Source organism: Oncorhynchus mykiss, chromosome 6 (assembly GCF_057628025.1).
Source record: "Oncorhynchus mykiss isolate SJ-2025 chromosome 6, ASM5762802v1, whole genome shotgun sequence".
NCBI classification, from domain to species: Eukaryota; Metazoa; Chordata; class Actinopteri; order Salmoniformes; family Salmonidae; genus Oncorhynchus; species Oncorhynchus mykiss.
The window spans coordinates 21,421,536-21,439,680 of NC_143027.1; the positions used below are offsets into that span (position 1 = coordinate 21,421,536).

At 41.6% G+C, this 18,145-nt stretch overlaps 1 protein-coding gene across 6 annotated transcripts in view; it reads right to left on the reverse strand.

The window, feature by feature from the left end:
* Positions 1–189: 189 nt before the first annotated feature.
* The window catches only part of si:dkey-61l1.4 (uncharacterized), a 66,620-nt gene continuing 48,664 nt past the window's right edge, over positions 190–18,145 (reverse strand). For 2 of the 6 annotated variants that reach the window (XM_090237211.1, XM_090237212.1), the window contains 49 exons: positions 17,356–17,400; positions 17,200–17,253; positions 14,440–14,484; positions 14,211–14,264; positions 13,486–13,530; positions 13,321–13,374; positions 13,068–13,175; positions 12,787–12,840; positions 12,400–12,453; positions 12,044–12,088; positions 11,811–11,864; positions 11,213–11,257; positions 9,029–9,082; positions 8,860–8,913; positions 8,724–8,777; positions 8,375–8,428; positions 8,228–8,281; positions 8,065–8,109; positions 7,894–7,938; positions 7,442–7,549; positions 7,163–7,216; positions 6,982–7,035; positions 6,752–6,805; positions 6,520–6,627; positions 6,362–6,415; positions 6,079–6,186; positions 5,911–5,964; positions 5,739–5,792; positions 5,597–5,650; positions 5,436–5,489; positions 5,202–5,309; positions 5,064–5,117; positions 4,901–4,954; positions 4,719–4,772; positions 4,515–4,568; positions 4,340–4,393; positions 3,933–3,986; positions 3,756–3,809; positions 3,597–3,650; positions 3,354–3,407; positions 3,171–3,224; positions 3,031–3,048; positions 2,840–2,893; positions 2,625–2,687; positions 2,332–2,497; positions 2,039–2,145; positions 1,843–1,923; positions 1,503–1,685; positions 190–1,367 (listed from right to left, as the gene is read on the reverse strand). In XM_090237211.1, the coding sequence (XP_090093337.1) occupies positions 1,209–1,367; positions 1,503–1,685; positions 1,843–1,923; positions 2,039–2,145; positions 2,332–2,497; positions 2,625–2,687; positions 2,840–2,893; positions 3,031–3,048; positions 3,171–3,224; positions 3,354–3,407; positions 3,597–3,650; positions 3,756–3,809; positions 3,933–3,986; positions 4,340–4,393; positions 4,515–4,568; positions 4,719–4,772; positions 4,901–4,954; positions 5,064–5,117; positions 5,202–5,309; positions 5,436–5,489; positions 5,597–5,650; positions 5,739–5,792; positions 5,911–5,964; positions 6,079–6,186; positions 6,362–6,415; positions 6,520–6,627; positions 6,752–6,805; positions 6,982–7,035; positions 7,163–7,216; positions 7,442–7,549; positions 7,894–7,938; positions 8,065–8,109; positions 8,228–8,281; positions 8,375–8,428; positions 8,724–8,777; positions 8,860–8,913; positions 9,029–9,082; positions 11,213–11,257; positions 11,811–11,864; positions 12,044–12,088; positions 12,400–12,453; positions 12,787–12,840; positions 13,068–13,175; positions 13,321–13,374; positions 13,486–13,530; positions 14,211–14,264; positions 14,440–14,484; positions 17,200–17,253; positions 17,356–17,400 (3,252 nt within the window). In that variant the 3' untranslated portion in view covers positions 190–1,208. Of the gene's footprint in view, positions 1,368–1,502; positions 1,686–1,842; positions 1,924–2,038; positions 2,146–2,331; positions 2,498–2,613; positions 2,688–2,839; positions 2,894–3,030; positions 3,049–3,170; positions 3,225–3,353; positions 3,408–3,596; positions 3,651–3,755; positions 3,810–3,932; positions 3,987–4,339; positions 4,394–4,514; positions 4,569–4,718; positions 4,773–4,900; positions 4,955–5,063; positions 5,118–5,201; positions 5,310–5,435; positions 5,490–5,596; positions 5,651–5,738; positions 5,793–5,910; positions 5,965–6,078; positions 6,187–6,361; positions 6,416–6,519; positions 6,628–6,751; positions 6,806–6,981; positions 7,036–7,162; positions 7,217–7,433; positions 7,550–7,893; positions 7,939–8,064; positions 8,110–8,227; positions 8,282–8,374; positions 8,429–8,723; positions 8,778–8,859; positions 8,914–9,028; positions 9,083–11,212; positions 11,258–11,810; positions 11,865–12,043; positions 12,089–12,399; positions 12,454–12,786; positions 12,841–13,067; positions 13,176–13,320; positions 13,375–13,485; positions 13,531–14,210; positions 14,265–14,439; positions 14,485–17,199; positions 17,254–17,355; positions 17,401–18,145 lie in introns of those variants that run through there. The other 4 variants (XR_016496559.1, XM_090237214.1, XM_090237213.1 and 1 more) reach the window with 4 other exon arrangements.

Here is an 18,145-nt window from a genome sequence, read left to right on the forward strand (position 1 = left end):
TTCTCTCAAATCAACACTTCGTCCGATTACTTTTAATGAAACATCAGTAGTTAATTTTCATTCGAATCTAGTCAAATCACATCGTTTTCAATTGTTTCAAGTTTTACTGAAAATAAAATAGCTTATTTTCAAATGGTTTGGGTGCTCAATAAATGGTGTGTAATATTCCATATGACAATACCAATTCATTAGGAATTAATTAGTACAGTCCCTTCATTTATTCATACATTTCCGTCTAACAACAAAAGTACTATTATCTCTGGGGCACAATACAAAACATGAGAATATGAATGATTGCTATTTATTCAAACTTAAAAAGAAAAACAACAAAGAAAATGGCCAGCATATAAATTAAGTAAATCACACAATTAAATACATATCTTGAAACAAAGATGAAACTGAAGAAAAACGTAAAAACACATTATTATTTTTTTTTACAGTACTGCATTGTTCCTCTGTATCAACAGAAATCAAAACATCACAATTTCACAAATGGTAGAAATGGTGATTAGGTTACTGCATCTATCAGGTGATGCAATAATGCATACAATATTATCACCAGACAGAATTCATTGTCATAGTTCCTAATAATAGTCAAAACCAAGGGATCAATATTGGAATGTTTCTTAGTTTCTAACTGCAGATGTAAGGGTATAGTGTGTATATAATGACGTAGAGTGAGCACGGAGCTCATAAAATAGAGATTTTAGCTATGTCTCCAATTTGGGACACATCGTTAAATTGCAGCAGTGAAGGTTAATGTGTAAACCACAGTGCTCTTCATCAAAAACATACCTGAATTAAGAATGGGTAACGTGAAAAAATAATTATAGCAACCTTTAGCATTTAAAGAAACCTCGGTCATTTAAACCAATTACACAAATAAGCATGTTTCAATATCACCAGTGAAATCAGTGTAAACTAAAATACAAAGATAATTTCTCTCAAGAATATCACTGGCCTCTGAAAATGGATAGACTAACCAGTTCATATTTGTAACTGGTCAACCTTTGGATAGAGAAGAGACACTTTTTCCTGTTGGTTGGTATGTCTACTTTGTCTTAGCAATAAACAAGAATGTCATGAGAAGAGGAGAGATGCTGATGTCTTTCTCTATATCTGTTTCTCTGGGTCATTTCCCCACTGGCTGGTGGTTGTCTCATTGTTGTCTCTGCTTTTATCAGTCCTTAGAGAGTGTCTCTCTTCCTTTAGCTGAAGCACACAGGCCCAACAGTGAATCCAAACTCCTGTGTGAGGTCACTGCTGCCGAACACTGCCAGATCTCTCAGGGGAAGCAGATCCAAGTCCTCACTCTCAAACTGGAACACCGCCTCACGACGGCCTCCGGAATGCAGCTCCTCAGAGGGCTGCCAAGTGAAACACAAAGGACATTAAGGATTGAAGTGACTCTCTTCACCATCTCTCAACAGCCTTCCCTCCTCACCACCACCATAATCTAATACAGTACATGGTAATCATTATAGGGTAGTGTAAAAACATACCACGCAATCTTGTAATGTCCCCAGGTAACTCTGTCTTTGTGTGTCTGCCAGGAACTTCACCTCTCTTTCACCTGGTCCCTGTATGTTCCCAGGCTGGCAGGAGTAGGTGATGTTCTGACTGGTGAGCCTGCTGTTCAACCTCAGGAATCTCATCTGCACCACATCGGGTCCTAGATACTCAAACTGGGAGAGGGCATGGAAGGAAGGAAATCAAACCAGAAACACAAAAGCATTTCATTGTACTGTGTACACCACATGTATCCTTTGCATCCTTTGTATCCTTTACAAATAAACTTTGATTTGATTCGATTTGAGAATCATGATTGGATTTGAGGCTTACCTGAAAGCCTTTTTCCTTTGAACTCAACCAATGAAATGAGTTATTTGTCCCAGAATCCTTCAGCCATGCTTTTACTGGCACCTGAATTTCGAATGTATTTCATATGTTATTACAAACATTTAGCATATGTTATTACCATATTATATAAGATCTATGGTTCAGTGGGTCCCAGAGCCAGAAGTGTGTGTGCAAGTACCTGAGGCTGCAGCGGAGACAGACAGGTCTTTGGTGCTGCAGTGAAGTCACAGTACACCAGAAGGGCATCAGCTGGGCTGCCCTGGTTAGGATCAATGTAATACATCCCTGGAACATGTAACAACCTTTACATCAGAAACTGAGCAGGGTTCCATTTCTCTGCTGCTGTACAACCGCTCACACACAAATCCAATATGCATATTGTACATTTAAGATGCTTTGAAATATCTGATACCAATATTGTGGTATTAGAATATAACAGAGAAGTCTTCACATTGTGGAAGAAGCCCATACCGTTAGTGAAGTTGGGCTGGGAGAGCCAGAGCTCCAAGCAGGTGGTAGCCGGGTGTTCTTTGGTGCCGTCTGGTGGATCTATGAGCAAGTGCAGTTCTTGGTGCAATAAATCCAGCAGAGTCTGGATCAGGAGGTAGTTGGGCTTGTCTGACAGGTACATGAGGTCCTGATCAGACAGGGGGTGAAACAAGGAGGTGTTGTAATATAAATAGTTATGGCTAAATTTGCTGAAATGGCTTTAGTTTCAAAATGGAAGTATTTATATGTGCTTGGATAGATTACCAACGACTTGCCTTGAGTTGTGCCAGAGAGAGATTCAGAGAGGTTCCAGGGGGGCCAGGAGGTCCAGGGAGGCCCTGACATAAATAAGGAAAAACAAACACAATATCTAAGTTAATCTCATTGCCCTGGGTTGCCAGATTGGGTCAGGAATTATTTTGATTTCATTAAACAGATGTAAAGTGTCTGCTACTGTAATGTTTTGTGATGTGAGTAGGGTCATACTCACAGGCAAGCCTCTCACTCCAACAGGACCTGCTGTTCCAGCAAATCCTTTTAGACCCTGACAATTAGGCAAATTTAGTCAGTGCCCTCAGTCAATCCCCCAATCTCCAAATAATTCATTGACAAGACACAAAGGTATGCATAAAAACCGAACAAATGTGTGTATTTGTATTTAGAGAATTGTTATACACATACCTTTTCTCCAAACAAACCCTATAGAAAGAGAAAATTCATCACATTAGCATTTACTTTTTTTCCTGTATAAGTATGTTTACTATATTTTCATAAATACATGGGTAATAACAGTACCATATTTCTGAAAAAGGACAACTTACAGGCAGTCCAGGTAGACCTGGGGTCCCCCATTCCCCATGAGGACCAATGTCTCCCTACAAAGACAGCACACATAAATCACTGTTAATACAACTCAATAGTATTGCCACGATTAATGATGAATACTTAACAGAACACTGAGTCAGAACACACTAGACGGACAGATACTAGAAGGTGCATCTTACTTGTTCTCCTTTTAGGCCAGCCCTCCCTGTCTGACCCAAAGGGCCTTGTGTCCCCTGAAACAGACACTCAACTGACTCAATACATAATGGAACTGGGTCCATTATTATATACAGGAAATGTATAGGGATATGAACATGGGAATGATGGAGGCAAAATGCATCCATAGTGAATCTACATTAAAAATGTTAGTACATCTGACTCAAGTGTAATATGCTTCTTGGGATAAATGAGCTCAAAAGTACCTTCAACCCCTGACCCCCAGGAGGACCTGTTAATCCCATCTTCCCCTTCTCTCCCTGTAAATTTAGGGGAAATAAATTAGTGTCACATAAAATGAGCTCAAAGTGCTGTACTTCTTCAATCATATCATAATCCTGTTGAGGCTTCAGTCAAGGTCTTACCTCTATACCTGGTCCACCCATTAGACCCTTCTCTCCTTGTAAGCCAGGTGTCCCCTTTGAGAGAAACAAGGGACGTTATTTGCAGAGTTTTGGGGACCCAGTGATTGAGTTATACAGCTATTCCTCCTGGCATTGAAAAGTGCACACAGCCTTTCCAAAACAGATCAAATAACTTACATAAGGCCCTTGTCTTCCTGGAGGCCCGGTTGAACCAAAATCTCCCCTCTTTCCCTGTAGGCCAAAGAAAGGTCAAATCCTGATTAAAATCTGATGCCCCATTGACCTTACACAAACTCTCACCCCTGCAAAATATTATCAAGGTGAAGAAACATTATATGGTACGTTATGGCGGCAGGGTAGCCTAGTGGTTAGAAAGTTGGACTAGTAACCAGAAGGTTGCAAGTTCAAATCCCTGAGCTGACAAGGTACAAATCTGTCGTTCTGCCCCCTGAACAGGCAGTTAACCCATTAGGCCGTCATTGAAAATAAGAATTTGTTCTTAACTGACTTGCCTAGTTAAATAAAGGTTAAAAAATGGCGAATGCAAAATCGGGCCAGATTTTCTCACGGTCAATAGTGATTACCTTTTCTCCTCTCTCTCCACCTAAGCCTTTGCTTCCAGTTTTTCCTCTATTCCCCTTACATGGAAACAAAAACAGCTTTTTAGAATCAAATGAAGAATCAAGATCCATATTAGTTGGAACGATACATTTTTACCATATGAAAAAGAGACTGAATAAGCAATGGTGTAATTCTCACCCTCCTTCCAATGTGTCCGGTCTTTCCTGGATACCCATTTCGACCATCATACCCCTGACAAAAAGAAATACCTACAATCACATACTACACTAAGTGGACATTATGATATGGCCTTTGATACAGGTAGGATGTCAGAATGGGACAGAGTGCTAAATACTATATATGTAGATGTAAAGACAGGTGAATGGTGAAGCTTAACCTGACCTTTTGACCTTTCTGGCCTAGTCTCCCCTCAGGGCCTGTTTGACCTTTTGGTCCCTGAAGAGCAAAAAGGTAATGTTGACTTATCCTAAAACGTCATCAGTAGACATTTATTTCTGGTGAAGATATTGGAATATGTGTGTGTCATTTGTATATAAGGTCTAAAACGTTATTGTAGCACTTACCAAAGGTCCTGGTGGGCCAACAGTTCCCTGAGGCCCCACCTCACCAGGCAAACCCTAAGAGTAGGGATGAGTAAAAAAAAACATCAACCAAAATGTTTACCAACTTATGTCATGTTGCCAAAGACATATCAACACCACAGTTCACATGTGTCTGTGTTCCTACCTTCAATCCAGGAGACGCTTGGGGACCCCTGTCGCCAGGAAGACCCTCTGGCCCCTGGACCCGACAGAGACATTCAGACCGTCATCTTAATGAACAATTTAGATGTTCTCTAGAAAGAAAGATATCAATCAGCCTCACCTGCTCTCCTGGTTCTCCTTTATCTCCAGGCTCGTCTTTGGGCCCCTTAAGTCCCGGGAAACCCTTTGGACCAATCTCTCCCTGTCTCCCCATGCCTCCCCGCACTCCCTACAATAAACCAACAAAATTGAATTATGACAGAAATTGACCATGCAAGTGCAATCAATGATGCTGTGCATATGGTTTGAATTACAATCTTATCAATATAAATTGGCAGATTTGGATACTAGGTACCTTTGGTCCATGTTTCCCCATGTCACCATTCACTCCACTGATGCCTGACATCCCCTGTCATTAGAAGACAACAGCTCAATAAAACCAATCAAGCCTACAGTTACATTACTCTCTATAATTCATACATGAAAATGAACAACCATTTTGTTGGCAATACATACCTTAAGGCCTGAGTTTCCAGGGTTCCCAGCCATACCATAAGGGCCTTTGTCCCCCTAGAGAAATTACAACTCCATGTTACTGTACAGCTATATGGCATCATTGTCCCGATTGTGATTAGAGAATTTCATCATCATACTGTACCTTCTGCCCTTGTGGTCCATCAGCGCCAGCCAATCCAAAAGGTCCTGGAACACCCTGGAACAATAACAGGTTGTGAGGCAGAGTATTTGACAAAGCCATTAGAGACATTGCCATTACTGAGTAATAACAGATGTTCTAACTATCAATACACTCCAGTCTACTTCAAACCTACTTCCAGTCCAGACAAGCCCGATGGTCCAGCTTCCCCAATCAACCCCACCTGGCCCTGATGAACAGAAACAGAACACCGTTGAAGTGCCAAATCTACATGTCACACACACACATCACCTCTATTAAACCATCAAACATTAGTATAGAATACACCTTATCAGTCACTCACTCGTAGTCCTACGTAGCCCTTCTCTCCCTTCACTCCTCTTTTCCCATTGTCCCCAAGAGCTCCTGAGGGCCCCTCCGACCAAGAAAATCCACGAGGTCCTATGTCCCCCTGGAGGGGAAAAACAACAATATGGAAAGTATCAGATTGGGATTTGTATGGCAGAGGAGCAAGAAAACATTTTTCAAAGACTTCTGAAAATCTTAACAGGCATTGTATCATACATATAGAACCACACATAAAGCATATATTAAGTAGGCCTTCTTTATCCTGTTAATTCCATTACCTTTTGTCCTTTAGGACCAGGATATCCTCTGTTGCCGAAACCTCCCATCTCTCCCTGCAACAGACAATCACAGAAAACCATGAAACCACATCCCAATCTGATAATGATGGCAGCCTGTGTCTGTAGATGAGCTTGGTAGAAAGGGTAATACAACTGACCTCTTTGCCCCTTGGGCCAGGCTCACCCTGCATCCCCTGGGAGCCCTGTGGCCCTGGCTCTCCCTGTAGTCCATTCGGCCCTGCCTTTCCAAAGGGACCTGGAGCTCCCTGTCTCACAGCAACATAGATGGAGTCAAGAGAGGTGGGGATAGAGTAGTGAGCGATCTAATTAACACATTTGAACTGAACTACTGAAAAAGGGAGGAAATCCTATTGTGATGATGTCACTGACCGGTTCCCCCTTCCTGCCAGATGGCCCCTCCTCACCAACTGTTCCTGGGGGACCCTGGGAGGCAGGAGAATACAGTACAGGGTCATCAATGTCAGCCATGATAGCACTATTGCAAAGGTATTGTATAATATACCACACTTTACACCATGAAAACAAGAAATAGCAAAAAACACAACATCAGTCCTAATGGAGGTGGATGGGTATACGACTGTCTAAGAACAGACACACACCTGCTGTCCATCCAGTCCAGATGGCCCACTGTCCCCAACAGGCCCTGCTGCTCCCTAAACAGACACAACAGTACAGTACATCACTCAATGCATTACTGACTGTCATGATTTATACTTATTCCTTTCAATCTATCATTGGAAAATAGAAAAAGACAAGAGCTAGGGCTGGCATTGAACTCACCTGCACTCCATTTTCTCCAACCTGCCCCGTTACTCCATCTATCCCAGGAGTGCCCTGGATACAGTAGATAAAATACATTATCAGACTCAAGAGTGACTATACATGTATTGATAATACATGTTAATATCTGTAATGTTCATAAAAATATTTAATCAACAGAATATATAATAATACAAATATAATATAATATACTAATATAATACTAATATACAGATAGGCCTCTGATTACATTTTTTTATTGGAATGAAACAATGAGAAAGATGAAAAGTACCCACTCACTGGAAACCCGGTGGGTCCGGCTAGCACCTGAGGCCCCAGAGGCCCCTGGCTTCCTGGGGGGCCTGGCTTTCCTGTCCTGCCCTCTGGCCCTGGTAGGCCTGGAGGACCCTAAAACCAGGTACATAGCGGTTAAAGCGTTGGGCCAGTAAACAAAATGTCACTGATTCGAATACCAGTGCCCTTGAGCAAGGCACTTAACCTTAATTTGCTCCAGAGCTGCCCCTGTAAAAAACACATTGTATTGCACCTATCTGATGTATGTAACAATAAAAACCTATTTTTTTATTATCTTCTGATTCAACCAGAAGACAAATATGGACCATAGTACATTCACATCAGCCAACCATGGACCTCATAACTTAATCTGTCTCTAGGAAACAAAATGACCAAATCATTAAAGTGCCATCTAACCAAACAAGAGGACAAGGACATGATTTAAAAGTGCTACTCACTGGTGACCCCTGTATGCCATTGAGTCCATTGTCTCCTTGACGACCCTGAGGTGGATAAACCAGAAAAACATCATGGCAGAGTCAGGCTGTAACCCCAGGGGGAAACCTCATCCAGTGTGTCTAAAGCTAGTCTGTATTAGTCAAATGGTCTTAAAGAGTGAGCTTCCTTACCTGAGGTCCAGCCGGCCCTCTCTCTCCATGAGATCCCTTTAACCCCTATAGGACAGATCAAAAACATCAACGTGGTAATAAAAGGTATCAATGTGTAATATTTCCACCAATATTAGTTTACACTATTCTTTTCATAATGTGAGTGTCAGTACAGTGTACTCACTGGTGGTCCACTCTTCCCAGGGATACCAGCGGGACCTCTCACACCAGGTTCCCCCTGAGGTTAGACAGACAGACAGGTGGCATTCAATGAAATCAACAACTATACTAACACTAACATGTGGTAGAACTGTATGGGGTATTTTCTTACCCTCTCTCCAAAATGACCAGGTCTCCCAGTTAAACCCACTGCTCCTGGGTAGCCCTGTACAAGGAATGGGTTTCCACAGTTATGGTTACAGTTGGTTGTTCCACACAAAGTTGGTTGTTGGCAGTAGTAGGTACCACTGCACTAAGATGATAATAATTGGTTTAAACATCTATCTTTTACACTTTTCTTAGAAAAAAGAACAGATTACAGTAACACCTACAGAGCATGAACTCTCACAGCGGGATTATAAAAATACTTTTCTAAACACATTAAGATAAATTAAATGTAGACTGGTTATGGCCACTAGCCCACTCTAACACCTTGTTGGGGTTGGACAGGCAACACTTACATACATGCCCACTGGCCCCTGGCGACCCTCCACGCCATCTTTCCCTGTGAAGCCCTAGAGAACAGAGAGACTCATTAACGAGAAATGTTGGTAATATTTCGGTTTGAGACAGAGGCTCTTGGCCTACAGTACTCACCCTATCACCAGGTGGCCCAGGACTGACGTCTTGTCCAGACTTTCCTGGAGGACCCTGTTGAAATCATGAAATAGATAAACATAAAGGGTAAGAATGGGTAGGTTGAGGAGGGTGACAGAATGTGCAGGTCCAGCAATGATAGGTGAGCGACATTTATTGTTGGACATACCTGAGCACCTGGGGGACCTGCTCGTCCTGGTGCTCCCCCCAGACCTGAAAATCCCTGGATTTATGACAGAGAGGTTAAACACACATTGACTCGTGAATATACAACCATGTACTGTAGCAACAAATGTATACCCTAATTCAATGTGCCCTACCAGCATCACGTATCAAGACTTTACAAAGCAGTGTTGAGGACCTCAGATCATCCCTGGCTGTGCCATGTTGAATGTGTCTTACAAAGACACTGACTGACTGAGCCTACAAACCCCTGGGGATGATCAGGGCCTTGTAAACCTCTTTACTGGTACACTATCTAGTCTTATCTGTCTGACATGTAGGTGCTCATATAAACAGGAGAGCTGGGACAGCAATAGCCACCACAGGCCCACAGGCAAGCTGTTACAGTGCCTTGCGAAAGTATTCGGCCCCCTTGAACTTTGCGACCTTTTGCCACATTTCAGGCTTCAAACATAAATATATAAAACTGTATTTTTTTGTGAAGAATCAACAACAAGTGGGACACAATCATGAAGTGGAACGACATTTATTGGATATTTCAAACTTTTTTAACAAATCAAAAGCTGAAAAATTGGGCGTGCAAAATTATTCAGCCCCCTTAAGTTAATACTTTGTAGCGCCACCTTTTGCTGCGATTACAGCTGTAAGTCAGCTGTAAGTCGCTTGGGGTATGTCTCTATCAGTTTTGCACATTGAGAGACTGAATTTTTTTCCCATTCCTCCTTGCAAAACAGCTCGAGCTCAGTGAGGTTGGATGGAGAGCATTTGTGAACAGCAGTTTTCAGTTCTTTCCACAGATTCTCGATTGGATTCAGGTCTGGACTTTGACTTGGCCATTCTAACACCTGGATATGTTTATTTTTGAACCATTCCATTGTAGATTTTGCTTTATGTTTTGGATCATTGTCTTGTTGGAAGACAAATCTACGTCCCAGTCTCAGGTGTTTTGCAGACTCCATCAGGTTTTCTTACAGAATGGTCCTGTATTTGGCTCCATCCATCTTCCCATCAATTTTAACCATCTTCCCTGTCCCTGCTGAAGAAAAGCAGGCCCAAACTATGATGCTGCCACCACCATGTTTGACAGTGGGGATGGTGTGTTCAGCTGTGTTGCTTTTACGCCAAACATAACGTTTTGCATTGTTGCCAAAAAGTTCCATTTTGGTTTCATCTGACCAGAGCACCGTCTTCCACATGTTTGGTGTGTCTCCCAGGTGGCTTGTGGCAAACTTTAAACAACACTTTTTATGGATATGGCTTTCTTCTTGCCACTCTTCCATAAAGGCCAGATTTGTGCAATATACGACTGATTGTTGTCCTATGGACAGAGTCTCCCACCTCAGCTGTAGATCTCTGCAGTTCATCCAGAGTGATCATGGGCCTCTTGGCTGCATCTCTGATCAGTCTTCTCCTTGTATGAGCTGAAAGTTTAGAGGGACGGCCAGGTCTTGGTAGATTTGCAGTGGTCTGATACTCCTTCCATTTCAATATTATCGCTTGCACAGTGCTCCTTGGGATGTTTAAAGCTTGGGAAATCTTTTTGTATCCAAATCCGGCTTTAAACTTCTTCACAACAGTATCTCGGACCTGCCTGGTGTGTTCCTTGTTCTTCATGATGCTCTCTGCGCTTTTAACGGACCTCTGAGACTATCCCAGTGCAGGTGCATTTATACGGAGACTTGATTACACACAGGTGGATTGTATTTATCATCATTAGTCATTTAGGTCAACATTGGATCATTCAGAGATCCTCACTGAACTTCTGGAGAGAGTTTGCTGCACTGAAAGTAAAGGGGCTGAATAATTTTGCACGCCCAATTTTTCAGTTTTTGATTTGTTAAAAAAGTTTGAAATATCCAATAAATGTCGTTCCACTTCATGATTGTGTCCCACTTGTTGTTGATTCTTCACAAAAAAATACAGTTTTATATCTTTATGTTTGAAGCCTGAAATGTGGCAAAAGGTCGCAAAGTTCAAGGGGGCCGAATACTTTCGCAAGGCACTGTATATCTGTGTCTAAGGAGGATCATCTGAAAAACAACCAATCACACCTCTCTTTATTGCTATGGTTTATGAGAGTTCAGCAATGATTGAGCCATTTGTGTTTCTTTTCTTTTTACTGTTGACTTTTACTTGTTTAGAGCTGATTGGTTAAAGGGGTTTGACTCACTCTGTGTCCTTTAGTTCCAGGAATACCAGCAGAACCAAGCTCACCCTACAATCACACACAACAACACAAACATTACACACATTGTTTTTATCATGCCATACATTTATTTTCTGTACAGATGTAGGATCTTAATTTTAGTCAGTTTTCTACAGCAGGAAAATAATCCTGCAGCAAAGGGACATTTGAATTATTATGTGGATTATAATTAATGGACATTTTTGTAGGGCCAAATCAAGTCTGACATTTCAAAGTGGACATTTTAAAACTCAAATACACTACAATTTTGCATTTCCTGTTGTGCAGGAAAGTTCTCTGCAACAAAAGAATGAACAAATTAAGATCCTACTATCTATCTATCTATCTATCTATCTATCTATCTATCTATCTATCTATCTATCTATCTATCTATCTATCTATCTATCTATCTATCTATCTGTACACAGAACTTATCCTGAAACCTATTTATCAATAATGATTGAAACCGCTGGGTTAGTACCTGTTCAAGGAACTGCATTGACAATGCACAATAGACAATAAGGAGTCAGTAGAAAATTCTAATAAGTGATATTTAAAAAATTAAAAGTTATAAAATGGGAACCTGTGTACCAGGCTTTCCTTCTGCACCCTCAGTCCCAATGAGGCCTCTAAAACCCTGCAACATAACACACAGACATAGACACAAACACGTCTGGCATACATACCACACACAACAAGGACAGCTGATTGTTACTATCACACAACAAGGACAGCTGATTGTTACTATAGCTACATTATCCATCAAGGATTGTCTGTCAAGTAATACTCATATGAGAATGAATACTGTTCTCTTACCAGGATTCCAGGTATACCAAAAAGACCAGGCTGTCCAGTACGACCCTGGAAATAGAAGATATCAGAGGGAGAATGTGATTATTCCCCCAGTCCCAACAACATCTTCCAGCAGAGGGTATAGTAATGTATCTACAAAGATGATCTATTACAGCAGTGTTTCCAAACTCCAGTCCTCCAGTACCCCACATTTCTGTTGTAGCCCCGAACAAGCATACCTCATTCAACTTGTCAACTAATCATTGAGCCCTCAATGAGTAGAATCAGGTGACTTTATCAGGGGCTACAACTAAAATTATTACTATTGGGGGTACTCGAGGACTGGAGTTGGGAAACACTGTATTTGAGGAGACAGTTACCCTGGGTCCTTTAGGTCCTGATTTCCCATTATGGCCTGGAGTTCCCCTGTGGCCCTTAGGTGGAAACAAAGAGACATTCAAAATTAAGATTTTGAGTCTATATTATGGCATGTGATACAAGAATATGGCATGACATAACTCTGTCAGTATTATATTGTATTGTATTGAAACTCAGGTTATAAGACTTTGACATCTTTGGGAAGCTGGCCATTCAATATTGGCTCATTGAATGCAGCTGCATGTAGACTAGAACAAAGGAAAGGTCTAACAGAAGAGCTCTAGTTGTTCCCTCAGGACATGAAGTTCCCTCAGGAAAAATAAAGTAATTCTAAGTCTAAGTCTAGTTTGTTGTAATCACTCCACCAGACAGTGATAAACTCTGCTGACCTTTGACCCCTCCTTTCCAACCACTCCCTGGAGGCCGACCTCTCCGTCTTCACCCTGCATGGGAGAGAAAGGGATCAGAGCCCTCTCATCAAAGGTTCAAATGAGCCGTGCCATTTCATAAACACAAACTACAGGTATCCAACATAATCCTTCATACATTTTACATGAATCATGTATCAGTATGTAACAGCAGAAGAGGTACAGTAGGAAGATGAGGAGTGTTATTAATGTATGTTACAGTAATAAAGGCTGTGAATAGCAGGTGTCATCCTGATGTTTACCGGAATGCCTTGGGGGCCAGCTTGACCTCTGACACCAGGAAGGCCTGAGAGGCCACTCTGACCCCTCTCACCCTGACGGCCTAGGATCCCTGATGCACCAACAGAACCCTGAGGAAAAAAATACTAATGGTATCAAAACACCATATAATATGAAGTTTTTAATTTTTATTTTAACAAGATCTTCATGAACATGGCCTTTGTGATAGTCATGATTCTTGTACTACTGCATCCAAACCCATAATCAAGTCTCTACCCTGTCTCCTTTGGATCCAGCATCTCCTTTGTCTCCATCTAGTCCTCTGAAGCCCTATAGGAAAAGTCAGATCTGCTCAGATAGGATTCATAGAATAGAGCCTCACTCCTCTCTAAAGATGTCACTCCTGTTTAATAAACAAGATAATAATTATATACATCTTACTGTGCCACCTGGAGCTCCCTTCAGACCTGGAATTCCAGCAGTCCCCTAAAAGACAGACAGATACTTCGTCAGAGAGAGGAGAGGAGGTAGAGACAGTGACGTGGATTTGTTTAACTCATAAAGTCACACAGATGATTTAGATTCTCTACACTACAGTGTATCCCAGGGTATCTAGTGAGATCGGATGTCAAGCCCATTGTTTGGTGAGATTAAGTGGAGACCCTTTTACTATATACCATGTTAAGAGTAAATATAGGTATGCCCTCATCCCAATAAGGAAACCCATGGTAAAATAGATTGCCATATCCCAAAAAAAAATTCAATTTCTGTTGTTTTAGAGCTTGAACTAAAACCAGGAGCTAAAACATGCGAGTGAAATACCAGCTGGCAGAGTTGTAAAATGAGTGAGAAGTCAACTCATATGTTTCTGTATAAAAGCCAGTCAGCTCTGAGATGCAAGACACATGGAGATTTATGATTTTAAAGAACTTTATTGCTGCAGTGAGGCCATAAGTCAAACAACAAAGCTGGCGAATAAACCTTTTTTATTCTGATGACCCAGTTTTAAAACAGCTTTTAGAAGCAGTTTTCACAATAGTCTATGTTGGCATGTTGATTATGCCATGCAGAATGCTGTTTATGTTTAACCCAAAACGTGTTTGCAGCCACATGTCTATCCAAATAAAAATGTAGAGTAATGTGCAGCTCATCCACAAAGAACTCACCATGGGCCCTTCAAGGCCTGATAAACCCTTCATGCCCATTGGCCCGACTTCACCCTTTAGAGAATCAGAAATAGACAAACATAATCAAATAGACTAAACCAACTCCTACCAGGTGCAATCAGCAAGTGTCTAGGGGATAGAGGCAGGGGTTGATTTATGACTGGGCCTATGTGGGTTTTGACAAGAGATGAATTTTATTAAACAGAAGATGAACGAAGACTAAACTTACTATGTCACCTTTTTGACCTGGAAGACCATACATCCCTGGATGTCCCTGACAACAAAATAAATGAGAACATTCAATACTGTTTCAGCAAAATAAAATGTTGACGTATGATGAGGCTATATGCAAGTAGACCAGTTGTATGCATACACATTGTGTATGTCAGAGCCTGTTTATTAATAGGTCATAAAGTACATCTAAGTCATCATACAGTATGATTGCAATAATGAACAATATGATTATACGGCCTGTGCCAGGATCTGAATCACATGGTTATGAGGCCATCTGGATATGGCTAATATTTCACTAGACTGAGACTAGCCAGGAGATGGATATTTAAAAAGTAGGTTTTCATATCTACACCACTGTCTTACTAGGCTTCAGGGAGAGCCCCATTGTCTGCTCTGCTTGCCAGGAGCCAGTGTTTGGTGTGCAGGAGCAGTCATTAGGACTAGACCATGCCAAAAACTAAACAGGTAGCCCCAAACTCAACTGGACATTTACTGAGAGAATACCAGGAAAACAAGTCATCTCCTAGATCTACTGTAGCTGGCAAGAACATTGAGATTTCCACCAGTGCTATTATTGTATGAACTGAAAATGAGTTTCTATAATCATATAATTTCACCAATTTTGCTGCCACAGTATATCAAAACGCATAAGGATCAAGTGAAATATTATAACCACAGAGCCTGTGTATTTGTTGTGCAAATTAGCTGGCATGTCTTACTTGCAGTGGCGGACTGGCCATCTGGAATTTCAGGCAAATGACAGATGGGCTGGTCCATTTTTAGTAGACCTGGGATTTGCCAGGAACCTCATAATCTGATAATATCACGATACTTAGGTGCCGATACAATATTTATTGCGAAAAATATGTTGGCTCACTATTTATACTGAACAAAAATATAAACGCAACATGCAACCAATAATTTTTTTTACTGAGTCATAGTTCATATAAGGAAATCAGTCAATTTAAATAAATACATTTGTCCCTAATCTATGGATTTTACATAACTGGGAATACAAATGTGCATCTGTTGGTCCCAGATACCTTTAAAAAAAGGTAGGGGCATGGATCAGAAAACCGGTCAGTATCTGGTGTGACCACCATTTGCCACATGCAGCGTGACAGTTCTCCCTCACATAGAGTTGATCAGGCTGTTGATTGTGGCCTGTGGAATGTTGTCCCACACCTCTTCAATGGCTGTACAAAGTTTCTGGATATTGGTGGGAACTGGAACACGCTGTCATACACGTCGATCCAGAGCATCTCAAATATGTTCAAGGTGTGACATTGGAAGAACTGGTACATTTTCAGCTTCTAGGAATTGTGTACAGACCCTTGTGACATGGGGCCGTGCATTATCATGCTGAAACATGAGATGACGGCGGATAAATGGCACAACAATGGGCCTCAGAATCTTGTCATGGTATCTCTGTGCACTCAAACTACAATTGATAAAGTGCAATTGTGAGGCCTCCCGGGTGACGCAGTGCTAGCTGTGCTGAGACTTTGGGTTCGAGCCCAGGCTCTGTCGCAGCCGGCCGCGACTGGGAGGTCCATGGGGCGACGCACAATTGGCCTAACGTCGTCCGGGTTAGGGAGGGTTTGGCGAGTAGGGAAATCCTTGTCTCATCGCGCACTAGCAACTCCTGTGGCGGGCCGGGCGCAGTGCACGCTGACAAGGTCGCCAGGTGCACAGTGTTTCCTCCGACACATTGGTGCGGCTGGCTTCCGGTTTGGATGCGCGCTGTGTTAAGAAGCAGTGCGGCTTGGTTGGGTTGTATTTTGGAGGACGCATGGCTTTCGACCTTCGTCTCTCCCGAGCCCGTTGTAGCGATGAGACAAGATAGTAACTACTAACAATTGGTAACCACGAAATTGGGGAGAAAAAGAGGGTAAAATTCAGAAAAAAAGAGGAGAAAAAAAAGTGCAATCGTGTTCATTGTCCATAGCTTATGCCCATACCATAACCCCACCGCCACCATGGGGCACTCTTTTCACAATGTTGACATCAGCAAACCGCTCTCCCACATGATGCCATGCATGTGGTCTGCAGTTGTGTGGCTGGTTGGACATACTGCCAAATTCTCTAAAACTACGTTGGAGTCGGATTATGGTAGAGAAATTAACATTAAATTCTCTGGCAGCAACAGCTCTGGTGGACATTCCTGCAGTAAGCATGCCATTGCATGCTCCCTCAAAACTTGAGACATCTGTAGCATTGTGTTGTGATATAATATTCCACACCTGTCAGGTGGATGGAATATCTTGGCAAAGGAGAAATGCTCACTAACAGGGATGTAAACACATGTGTGCACAAACTTTGAGAGAAATAAGCTTTTTGTGTGTGTGGAAAATGTCTGGGATCTTTTATTTCAGCTCATGAAACATGGGACCAACACTTTACATGTTGAGTTTATATTTGTGTTCAGTGAGAAAAGACAATGGAGAACAAGCTTTTGATATACTGGAATTTTGGCGTAGGTACAGCCGACTGGCGCTAGCTAATGCTACCTACAGAAACAAATATATATACTTTTTTTTTTTTTTTTTACAAATTTATACTTGGAGTCAAATATCAATATAATATCGTCAACAAATAATATTGTGATATTTTTATTTTTCCATCACAAATGTTTAGCCTAGTGGGCCTTTATAATTAGTTTTATTTTTGCACAAAATTATCTTTATCTGTCTAATAATGTGGGCCTCAAGGACTAAAATTGTCTGGTGTGGGGGCCAACTCCTCCCCTGCTTACTTGGATTCCTCGAAGTGCAGGAGAGCCTCTCTGTCCTGACAATCCTATGGGACCCTATGAGAAAAACAGTACACAGAAGAATGACAGTTCAGTTTGAACAAATATCTGAAAGAAAAAAGGAAGTCTCGATGACAGGAATATAACAAAGACACATACTGGAGGCCCTTTACGGCCAACTGGTCCATCTGGCCCTGCTTCTCCCTGTGAGGAACACAGCAGAAGGACAAACCCTTACACAGGATGACTGTTACTGTACATGGCTGTTTTTCATTAATTGTCAAATAAAATGAAATACCATGCAGTCTATGTCAATCAAAGTTGTTGTGAGCACTGCGCTCAGGTGCGTTGACCAAAATGCAATAGAATTCCAAAATTGTGTAGCTGGTCCGCACTCTCCTGTTGCCAGACATTTTATGGAAGTGGGCCATAGAACTGACAGTGTATTGGTATAGAAAAGGTTTGGGCTACACGTAGAGGTGGCAATATTGATTTTCACATTACGCACACTACACCCAGGTGGACTTAATGTGGAGTTGGATTTGGTGCCTTTTTTGTGACTACTGCTGCTTGTTGCAGGGGTGTTCTGAACCTAGCTTCTAATGTTAATTCCTATTTTCCTGTAACTATTTATAGACATTATTTTTCCAATGCATTAAAGAAAGTTACTTGTTTCAATATTAGATTATGTATTGTATATTGAGATGGCTTATTGAGGGGCGGCAGGTAGCCTAGTGGTTAGAGCGTTGGACTAGTAATTAAGAGTTTGCAAGGTCGAATTCCTGAGCTGACAAGGTAAAAATCTGTCCTTCTACCCCTGAATAAGGCTGTCATTGAAAATAAAAATTGGAGCTTAACGGACTTGACTGGTGAAATAAAAAATGTGTGTCTGTTCCAGGAGAGCACACATGAATGCACCTGTTGGTCATTACCTTTAATGAGCTCACAC